Source organism: Buceros rhinoceros, unplaced genomic scaffold (assembly GCF_000710305.1).
Source record: "Buceros rhinoceros silvestris isolate BGI_N320 unplaced genomic scaffold, ASM71030v1 scaffold999, whole genome shotgun sequence".
Lineage (NCBI taxonomy): Eukaryota > Metazoa > Chordata > Aves > Bucerotiformes > Bucerotidae > Buceros > Buceros rhinoceros.
The window spans coordinates 86,229-97,733 of NW_010430694.1; the positions used below are offsets into that span (position 1 = coordinate 86,229).

Here is an 11,505-nt window from a genome sequence, read left to right on the forward strand (position 1 = left end):
GGTAAGGAAATGAAATTAAGACATTACCATGAACTAAACCACTGGAAAAATAGGATCAGATATAAATAATTATTTTTAGTTCTTTTACTTAATCTGTGTGCGTTTTTGAAAGTATGTGTATTACTTGAGATCTCTTGCAACTATTATCCTGTCTGCCCTAGAATTATCCTCCTCTTCCCTTCCCCTCCTCTTTCTTTGTCCATATGTTTCATTTTTTAAATGTGAAATTGTTTTTTATCTTGATACAGTTAAAAACCCGCTTTAACGATTCCTGGATTCATTACTTAATGCCCTTTTCTCACACACAGTCCTCTCACTGACTTAGCCCTTACACCAGCCTTGGTCTCCAAAGAAGCAACTGCCTTCCCGTAAAAAGCACAGCCAGCCTGTGCCACAGGACGTGGTGCCAGCCATTCCTGTTCTGATTGGTTGGGGAAAAAGAAAAAAAAACACACTGGAGAGCTAACAGCACATGAACTTATTGACCTTTGTGCTGCGATAATTTCTGTAGTTATTGAATAGCGGGGGCGGTCTGAGGACTAAGGAGGAGAATTTGGGGGTTGGCCTAGGTGGTGAGGTAAGGGTACATATAAGGCAGCTGCAGCAGATTTGGGAACACTGACAGAGTATATTCCCCGGTGCACAGCTCGGCGACTGTGGATCCTGGAATCATGAGCGGGTGTCCCTTTGCAAGGAACAACTACCTGTGAGTCCCTCATCCCTGCATTTTGCTCCATAATGTCAGCTGAATGTAAAATATGAAAGCTCAGAGAGAAATTAATGATTATGAACAAATAGACAATAGCAATGTCACCAAAGGAAAAGACGTTGTGCCAGGACTTGTCTGTGCTTGTTATCTGATGAACTAGATGTAACACTACCAGGGGTTACAGTGACGAGGTATTTCAGGTGTACTGTTTTTCTCAGCCCGCTTTAGTGGTTCAGTTTCTCAAACCAAAGCCTCGTTTGGATTGTAGATGTGTCTGTTTGTTAAAGACAGGTATGTTCGTAGTTCTTTAATAATTAAATATTTTATATATGTACTTAATCTTCTTCTTAGATTTAATGTTAACAAACTATCTTTGGAAGATGAAAAAGATGACAAATCACAAGAAGGCATAAATAAAGCCAGCAAAGGTGGTCTTGTCTACGGAGACTACCTACAAGTGAGTTTAAAGCTTTCATGTTTACTGCCCTGGTCGATCCTCGGTCGTGATTGACGCTTCTCTCAGTAGTCAGCCTAGTCAGACTAAGACAGGTCTCCAGGTCCTTTGTCTACCTGAGCTCTCCACATGTAGTCACGGACACAGGTGCCTCTCTCAGCTGGTACAGTACAGGTGAACTGTAGGATGGTTTCTCCAGCTATAGGGAAAGTGGATGTTTTGGGGGTTTTGGTAAGGAATGGTTTATACCGGTAAAACTGAACAGGAAAGTGGTACACCACAAAAGGCTTTCTTTGGTCCCACAGTCACCATTTGGCAATTTCTCCACGTCAGCAGGCTGTGTGCCAGCTCCCTGAATTATTGCGTGAAAGTGCAGAATATTTGGCTGGAAAAATATATTGCAGAAGTCTACAGGGTGGCATGATGACTGGGCAGACACCAAAAGAAAAACCAATCAAAACCCCACAACAACTAGAAGTAATTAAGAAACGAGTAAAAATTAAATGCCATAAGTAATAAAAGAATGCAGACTTTTTCTTTTTTGATGACAGCATGAACTGGAGTGAGCAGAATTACTCTGGGCTTGTGAACAGAGACAGGTTTGTTGACATACTATATGGACTATGGCAAGGATTTCTTTTAAAACAAATATGATTAGCTTGTAAATTTGACTCAGTAAAGAATTAGTAATGGCAGAACTGAAATAACTAGTACAGCCTCAAATTGGAGGCAGTACCTTATCTGTACAATATCTTGTGCAGATATTGCATGATTCCTCAGAATTTTACTACGAGAACTCCATTTTCATGGAACACTCCAGTATAGATGTAAGATCTGGAACACATGCTGGATATTTTGTTTCTCTTTTTTTTAATGATTAAAAATACCCTTAAAATGATTTACCAAACTTTATTATTTGATGCACCTAAAGCTGCCTTGAGGTTCCATTTTAGTAAAGAGTTGGTTTTTTTAAATTACAATGTAGAAGGACACCTGAGACCATTTAGTCCAGAACTTCTTATACAACCTGGAATATGAGGCCTACTTATATATTAATATTATCCTTAAATATTAGCTCTACACAGTAGTTCTCCCATTGCTAATAGCAGAATTGAGAGTTTTACAGAACTGTCGTATCTCTATTTTTAAGCTGGACAAAATATTGAATGCTCAAGAACTTCAGAGTGAGAAGAAAGGAAACAAAATCCACGATGAGCATCTTTTCATTGTGACACATCAAGGTAAGTGGCTGGGAGGAGTTCAGCGGTGTCTGACCGGCATTTTTGCCACAGGGAGTTACTGAGTGCTGAAACGTGCAATTTGTTTTCATTTTAGACACAGTCACTCCCTTGCTCTGTCTTTTATCCACATTTATATGTGTAATATATCCCTGTATCATTTGTAAGGCTGAATCAACCCTATGCTCATGAAGCCGTAAGTACAACCTTTGGATTTGGTAAACCAAGATTTTGATGGTTCTGTTTCTAGAGAAATCAAGGTGGTGAAAGTCATCCCCCCTCCAAGTAATAGGCTGCTAATGCAGTTTATTGTAGACAAATTTTGTATGTTGGCCTGTGCCTTCTCTGAAACTTCAACCAAATTTTAACCATTGAGAGGTCTGTAGAAGCCAACGTACTGATTAGACACTAGATTCTTTCATGTGGTAGTTTAGGTAAGGGACAGCAAAATGTAAGAGGTGACATATTTGTGTATCAACATCTTTTTGTACACCAGTGGTGTAAACGTGGGCTGTGCATTTCAAATCAAAATGTAAGAATGTTACTTCTTCAGGGCTGTGAAGACAAAGCAAAGTGATGTTGAGGTTAATGCTAACAGTGGTGCCTTTCCTGTTATAGCTTATGAACTTTGGTTTAAGCAGATCCTGTGGGAAATGGACTCTGTGCGGGGGATCTTTCAAAATGGCCACGTAAGTTAAAAGCAAATACTAATTTTGGGAAAACACAGCCCTCTCTTTCTCTTGCTTCCTACCCACCAGCCTGATATGTTTGGGTTTAGGTTTACTAAGGCAACATATGCTCATTTTTAAAAGCAACATCAAAAAAACCCCAGTTAAATTTGGCTGAGTGGCTCTTCTATCCTGACATTTGATCTGCAAAATCTTACCTCCTCCTGCAGTCTACCTTTTGCGTAGGTCACTCTCCAAGACCAGTTTCATTGGCTGAGATGCTCTCAAAACTCTCCTACTAGTGCTGGATAACTGCAGAAACTTAACTTGGGAATATTCCACTGCAGAAAAAGCATGCTCAAAAGCAAAACTGAAATCCAGAGGGCTCTTGGGTGTTTCTATCTTGAAAAGTCACTTCTGCCTTTGTTCAGTTTTTTGGAGCCTACACATTATATCCTTCCATCCGGTATCTGCTGTGCAAAAGGAAAACTTCTGTTGGAACTTGTGGATGATTAAATCCAACAGAAAAGTAATAATCAAAATGACAGTGTACAATTGTATGAGAAATTCTGAAAATTACCAATATTACAGGCATATTTTGAACATCTGTAAACATCTGTCCAAAGCTAAACACGCCTCATAATAAATGGATAACAAAGGAAAACTTCTGACCTGATAGTGCATCCACAGAGAAAGGCCAGCTGCATGTGATTTGCAAAATACCTTGAACACTGTTGTGAGCATACGTATACAAAGAACATTTGAAATTAGACCAGGCTGAAAAAAGCAAGCTTTTTATCATAACGTCCAATGAAAATGTTCTCTGTTGCCCTCCACATTCATAACTTTGTTGGCTTTTTGGATGGAAGTTATATCACATTATAACTGATGCAAATCAGTTCTTAAGCAGCATAATTTTTTCTTATAGGTTTTGTGAAATACGATTTTGTTGATAATCAGTATTTGAAATGTCAATGTTAAGGTTAAGTACATGGCCAGGCCATCAAGGTGATACTTATCATCTTTCCCTTCTGTAGTTTGCTAATTCCTGGATGCAGGCCCAGTTCTCAGAGACGTTTAATCCCATTGAATCTAATTCCATTGGATTTGAAATGTCAATGTTAAGGTTAAGTACATGGCCAGGCCATCAAGGTGATACTTATCATCTTTCCCTTCTGTAGTTTGCTAATTCCTGGATGCAGGCCCAGTTCTCAGAGACGTTTAATCCCATTGAATCTAATTCCATTGGATTTGAAATGTCAATGTTAAGGTTAAGTACATAGACAAGCGATTGATTATGGAAATGGCTATCATCTCTCGCTTTTGTAGCTTGCTATTTCCTGGTTGCATGCCCAGGTCTTGGAGAGAAGATTAATCCCATTGAAGCTAATAGGAGTCTCATACTGTTCAACTTAGCAAGAAGAGAGCTGCTGTGTTTTCCATTAGTGTTGTCTCTTTCCCACCAGATGCAGTCTGCTGTTTTCCTCTGAAAAGACCTGAAACAAATAGGTAGGATATAAAGAGAACACCATACTGTCTGGTTATGACCTTTACTTTTTCTACAGGTTAGAGATGAGAGAAACATGCTGAAGGTTATTACTCGAATGAACAGAATTTCAATGATTCTGAAATTACTTGTGGAACAGTTCTCAATTTTGGAAACTATGACTGCATTGGACTTCTTCGATTTTAGGTAAATACTTACTATTCCTCCACAGTAATCCCCGACTTGGTAATTTCTATCCTTAGAAGAAAACGTGAATTTTTCATGGGCCCTGGTGGCTTTCAGCGCATGCATCATCCACCAAAGTGAGACCATACCTTAGAGAGGCACCTTTCACCTTAGGGTGCAAGGGTCAGTTAAGAAGCTGAGCATGAGTGTAATAATTCCAACATAATCTGCAAAGAAGTACAGGTGAAGTGTTGATGTTTATATCAAGCACTGCTGAATGGTTCCAAAGTTAAAACAATACAAACCATAAAAATAGCTCATGGTTCCATTAACAATTTGCTTGAAACTTACAGTTGTAGCCGTATTCTATGGCAAACGATAGAAGTGCTTGGGTGAGAGAAATGCACTCTCTATAGATTATCAAGCAGATTTTTCAGCTGTCTTTGTCCACGTGTTCCTTGCTTCCTGTTTTTGGTGTGCCTGCAGTGCTGGAGGCTTCAGGGGGCTAAAGGAAAAGAGCATTGCTGTCTCCTTTCTCTCCAGTATCTTCTGCTCTCCAGTAGCTGCCCAATGTATTGCTGGGCTAGACAGAAGCCTGTCTGCCTTCTGACCAGGCTTTCTTTGGGATCCCTTGGCTTGCCTGACTTCTCCCGTGGCATTTTGATCTCTCACTGCAGCTATGTCCTTCCACTACTGCCACGTGTGATGGGTTCCTCCATTGTCAGCCTTCCTTTTCTTGTTCTGCTTGTGTCACTGACCCATCTGACACGTGAACTCAGTGCTGTCCAGCATCCCGTCCACTTCTGCATCGTTTGAGTACCCTTTCCTTTCTGTCTTTTAATGTTCCCTAAGAAGCACACAAAACCACAGTTCTGCTTCTCTCGGATGTCTGAAACACCTGTATCATCTAGCATTACACTACAGCAGGGGAAATCCATGGGCAAATCATCTGTTTTGAGGCATTCTTGCTCCTGCTCTTCACCAACATACTGTCATTTGATAATCAAACATAAGACCTGTTTAATGACCTGTTTTTGCCAAACCTTTTATTTGCATCTCAAGGTGCACTGCGATTATATAGCAATGTGGAATTTCAGGTTACCTTTATTATTATTTTTTTCAGCACAGTCATGCAATTTAACTCTGAAAGTATCCCATTAATGAATCCCTGAAACAGAACCCACTAAATGTATATCTGAGCATTATTCTATTGTATACACAGAAATTATTCTGGATAACAAGTCTGTTTTGGTCCTTTGTAGATGTGGAAATTTTTGTAAGAGCTGTTTGGGGTGAAGCTGCTTATTCTGTCTGGAAAAGACACGACACACTCAAAGCTGCCATTTGAAAACACAGTACAAACATAAGTGTGTCTATGCATCTGTGTATGCACAAAAAGTATACAGCTAGAAAATTAGAACATGTTCTACCTACACTGTAGTTGCATTAAAATAGCTTTTTTCTTAACTGCAGTCGTATAAAAATGCTCAGATATCTAAGTGATATTCTGCAAATGTGACACATGTACCTTTTTATTTTGTTGAGAACCAGAGAACCCCATCACTGTAACATAATATGCTGCATTTTTGTGTCTTCCTTTCTTCTGTTCTCAAAGGTACTACCTAAGCCCAGCCTCAGGTTTCCAGAGCCTGCAGTTCCGCTTGCTCGAGAACAAAATTGGTGTTCCCCAAAGTCTGAGAGTGCCCTATAACAGAAGGCATTATCGCGATAACTTCAAGGGACAGGAGTATGAACTACTGCTTAAATCAGAGCAGGAACCAACGCTACTGCAGCTTGTGGAGGTAACAATGTCTGTCTTAAACCTTGCCTTATTTTTCCCCATCTCCCAAGAATGTCCTTCACTGGTGTCACTGACAAACTCTTCTCCCTCGAGAGAAGCCAGCAAGCTTGTCAGCCGTGTTTTGGATTCTTATCAAATTTTGTGCCAAAGAGAGTATGTCACTAGAAACCAACCAAGTTGTCACAGCACCTTCTCTGTCTGAGATGTCTGAGTGTTAAACCAGTAAATGACATTGTTGAAGCATAAGCTAAGAATATAAACATACTGTTTCATTGCCTTGTTTTTCATTACCTTAAACCCTTTTTAGAAGAAAACTTTGAAGGTATTTCCATTGTTAGTGATGGCTACGAGATAGGTTTAAAAAAAGAAAAGGAAAAATGGCAACCCCAAATGGAAAGATGTTTAATAAATGTTTTATTACCACTTTCCTTGATTCAGTGGCTTTGTCTGAGTTATGAATGACTCACTGTGATTTCTGTAATTCCCTTGTCATTTTCATACACAAAATTAACATAACTTCCTAAAGAATAATACAGTCAATAAAGGCATCCACTCATATTAGCACAATCCACTTGTCTAATGACACTTGATGCAGAAAATGTATGAAATTTCTTTAGGTTTTCTTCATTTGTTAAGACTTCATGCTCTTGTATCTTTCAGATGAGGAGCTAAATCAAATGATCTCTAAAAGGAGTTTGACCATAAAGATTCCCATTATTTTCCTACTAATTCCATTCCCTTTATTAAAAGGAAATCAAAGAGAAATCCTGGCTGACAAGTAAATTTATGTCTTGCATCATCTCATATTGTGGTGTAAGTTAATGACTGACTGCTTGATCAGTATTCAGCCTCTCTGAATGTCCCCCTCTCAGACATGGTTGTATAGATGGTTCTATATCTTCCTTCCGAGATTTATCTTTACAATTATCCTATATATGTGGAATAAGATTGTTTTCCTGTATCTACAAGGGATCTGGTTTTAAAGATACTCTTGGCATGAGACATCTTTGTCCTTCCAACGCTGGTCATTTAACCTGGAACCTGTGGCTGTGTTTGCACGTCACCATGACATGGGTGTATATCATCTGTGTGGACATGCTTACTCCAGCAACCAGCATGTCTGTGGGATACTAACCCAGAACAACAGTGGCAGTATAATTCATGTTGCTGTAACTTGTAATTCTTGGGTAATGTGCTAATGTTTGAACACCCTTTGATTATTCCTATAGGCATGGCTGGAAAGAACTCCAGGACTCGAAGCAGAAGGATTCGATTTCTGGGGACAATTGGAAGTGAACGTTTTAAAAGGTCTAGAAGAGGATTTTGCCTTGGTGCAGGTATATAGTGTACCTTTGATCAAGCTATAAGCAAATACAGCTGGCAAAATGACATCCTGACCTAGATTTGACTTTTGGCCCACTCACAGTTTCTCGCTCGCTCCACTTAATCTTCAGCAGCCTCTGTCTGTAAGAAGCAGAAAAAATTGCAAATTTTTCAGGAAGTTGGAAGAATTTTGTAATTTGACATCTACTATGGTTTAAGGCATGTGATACATGGATAATTTTGATTGCAAAAGGAAAGGGTTGGTATCAACAGAAAGCTTGAAATAGGTTTTATTAGAAGTCTGTTTCACCTTTAGTTAGTACTTGCACCTACAGTTCAGAGTAAAGATAAAGTTTGGGCCCCTGAGGTGTGAGTACTGAGTGTCACTATAGACAGCCCATTTCAATTTAACAGGATGTGGCAATTACTGCTATGTGATAATTTCAGTTAGACTGGCAAATAAGCACAAGGAAATCCCCAAACACTGTAAGAGCTGTAGCTTTAAGGACATTTTTAATGGAAAAACCATCATAACATAAGAATTAATAAATTTCCTAAGAATATCTGTTTGCAGCTTTCTAACTTATCTGAAATGTTTATTTACAATTCGCTTACCCATAGCTCTGTAAGGGTTTCTCCTTTCTGTCTGAGAAAAAAAAAAAAAAGAAAATAATCAGCCTTCACGCAAATGAAGAGTATGCGGTTTAAAGGCCTCTAGACCAAAAGAAGCGATAAGCTCCCAGGCTGTTTAAACATTCATTCACCTGAATCGTGTTGACAGCTGTTTAATTGTACATTTTGTGGTGTTTGTGTTTTTTAAAGGACAGTGACTCATCTATCTTGTCTGAAAATACAGTTTTACATGTAGGATGTAAACCTACAGAGTATTTATGATGAAAGTACAGGTTACATCATGGGTCCTTCAAGCACTTAACTTCTCCTATTAAATTCTAAAACCTGTTTTTCGTTTTAAATATCAAAGGCCAAACCTGAATCAGAAGACAAAGATGACTTATTATCTGAATTTCAAAAACAGAAAGATGTCTTAGTTTCATTATTCGATGAAAAACGCCATGAGCACCTGCTTAGTAAAGGTACATTGTATTCATATATGTCAATAAGCACATTTTATTTTTTATTTATATATAATCACATAATAGCATTAAATTTGCAGGAGAATCAGTAACAAAGTAAGGATACTTGTATTTTGCAGGAGAAAGACGACTGTCATACAAAGCACTGAAGGGTGCCTTAATGATCTACTTCTACAGGTAATGTTAGAAGACATACCTTTAATGTGTACTGGCGGGAGGAGTGCTGAAGGTTAAGGACAGCAGCACAGATTTATTTAGGTTGGAGTGGGCCTTGGAAGGTCATCTAGTCCAACCTTCCATAAAAACTCAAGATTAGATAGATCCAGCTTGAAGGTCAGATATGGCTGCTCAGTGCTCTGTTGAGTAGCTTTGAAGATGGAGGTCACGCATCCTCTCTGGGCCGCCAGTTCATGTCTGACCAGATGGTGCTTCTCAGGTTGAAACCAGCAGATGCCTCATTCAAACTGTTCTATAAAGTGTCCCGGAAAGATTTAGAGACTTTTTCCAAGTATGAGGGAAAAGGCACAGGACAGGACTTAAGATGGCAGAAGCATTTCTTAGAATATCTACTGACATTTCAATTCCAATTTAGGAAAAATATGCATTAAGTCACTGTTATGCGTTGGTCAAGCGCTGCTTTGAAAAACAACAGACCAAAAGAGGTCTCACTGTCTTCTCTTCCGTTTTCCAAGGGAGGAGCCTCGTTTTCAGGTTCCTTTTCAGCTTCTTACCTCCCTTATGGATATTGATGTGCTCATGACCAAATGGAGATGTAAGTTTCACTTTTTGACTGCGACCTTCCCCCCTTTAGATGCAAGTAAATTGTTCTGTTTAACTCTCTTTTAGACAAGTTGTATCCAGCATTTTAGGATTGAGCTTCATCCTTTAGGGATGCCTTTTATTTTTTTTTTGTACTTTGGCCAAGAAGAAAGATGAACAGCTGCTTCTGTTATCATCAGATACATAGGTGTAGCTGTCACTTCTATGATGTGCTTCAAGTTAGGTGAAGTTTTATTTAAGGGACAAGTATATATTTTTCCAATGTCTCCTGAAATGTCATTGTGACACCTCTTCATATGCAAACACTTGTTTGCTCCTACCTAGAAATCCATAAATGAATGTATTATGTCTTAACAGAGGGTAATAATGTGTAAGTAGTGTATTCATTCTGTATTACAATCATTTTACATTAGTTGACTGAAGAGTGGCATAATTAACTCCTGCAATGGTGAGGACCGAGTGGTTCTGTCTCTCTGAAAAGATCTCTGTATATTTCAGTGATGCACCTTGATGTGACCCTTTGGTTATACCCCAACACTGAACATATGCCCTGCTCTTCTTTTGTATTACTTAGATAACCATGTCTGCATGGTGCACAGAATGATTGGCAGCAAGGCTGGCACTGGAGGCTCATCAGGCTACCAGTATTTGCGCTCAACAGTGAGGTAGGAGCAATACATTTCCCCCATTACCCGCAGTAATGCGGTTCGTAGATACTTTGGTGCCAGGAGACGGATTTCAGATAGCTCGTTGGAGGCCAGAGGGCTGTTGTTCCTCTTTCAGGACTCCAGCATTTTCTCCTAGCTGTTGTATATTTACTTACCAGGCTGACGTATGTAAAATCCAAGCCCTTTGGGGCAAAAAGAACCCCTTGTGATTGCTCATGCAAAGCGCCAGTATAATTCTCAGCTGAGGATCTAGGTGCTTCTGTAATCGCAATTGTATTGATCCTGCATTGTTTACTTTGTGTGCAAGCAAGTTACTGCAATGAGACCGGCTGTGCAGCTGAGGACAGTTCCCTTATTCCTTAGCCCAACCCCTCATCGTACAACCTAAGGCACTTCAGTTTAGGACTGAATATATTTGTAAAGATGGTAGTAATTCATGCTCTCAGGCTGAGCAGGCAACAATCAGAAGGAAATGCGTTTCCTTCTGTTGGATGAAGCAGAAGATGAACTTAAAAGGAATGGCTGGGGCTTGAGCACACAACTCTCTGAACAGGTAGAACTTTCAGCTAGTTAGACAATTCAAGCTTTTGAGCTGCAACTATGTCCTGACAATCCTGAACAACATTATGTCAAAAAGTACAAAGCTATTTGGAAGATCTTATTCTAAAAGGACCTCCTCTGAGGCTTGTTTTCGAAGAGAAACCATGTGTAGATGGGGACTGCCGTGTATGGCTGTGGGCAATGATTCCCATCCCAGCAGAAGGTGGAACAGAAAGCAGGTGGTTAGTCTGAATTGAAAGATTAAAGGTTCACTGTCTTTTCCAGCCAGCCTCCTCACTCTGCCTTAGCGTCATGTTAAGATTCTTCCTAGACAAATTGTACTTCAGTAAGCTCCACAAGAATGGAGGGCTGGAGATCATAGCCTACATCCTCGGCATTTTCAGAAGAAAGATGTGACTATAACTACCACATTTCCTTTTAAAGTCTCATCTGCTATGCCCTGGAAACAGAATTGGATTCTTACTCTGGAACATTCAGGAGGAGGGTTAGTGCAGAAACCTTATTAAATAAGTAAAAGAGCAGGAATGATTCCTGAGG

The 11,505-nt window shown here is 39.5% G+C and overlaps 1 protein-coding gene across 1 annotated transcript in view; it reads left to right on the forward strand.

Annotated features, from left to right (window-relative positions):
• Window positions 1-671: 671 nt before the first annotated feature.
• Window positions 672-11,505, forward strand: part of TDO2 (tryptophan 2,3-dioxygenase) — an 11,145-nt gene continuing 311 nt past the window's right edge. The window contains exons 1-11 of the mRNA XM_010143102.1: window positions 672-706; window positions 1,061-1,166; window positions 2,314-2,404; window positions 3,020-3,090; window positions 4,635-4,762; window positions 6,357-6,543; window positions 7,772-7,879; window positions 8,848-8,959; window positions 9,079-9,136; window positions 9,652-9,731; window positions 10,314-10,404. Of these exons, the coding sequence (XP_010141404.1) occupies window positions 672-706; window positions 1,061-1,166; window positions 2,314-2,404; window positions 3,020-3,090; window positions 4,635-4,762; window positions 6,357-6,543; window positions 7,772-7,879; window positions 8,848-8,959; window positions 9,079-9,136; window positions 9,652-9,731; window positions 10,314-10,404 (1,067 nt within the window). The remainder of the gene's footprint in view (window positions 707-1,060; window positions 1,167-2,313; window positions 2,405-3,019; window positions 3,091-4,634; window positions 4,763-6,356; window positions 6,544-7,771; window positions 7,880-8,847; window positions 8,960-9,078; window positions 9,137-9,651; window positions 9,732-10,313; window positions 10,405-11,505) is intronic.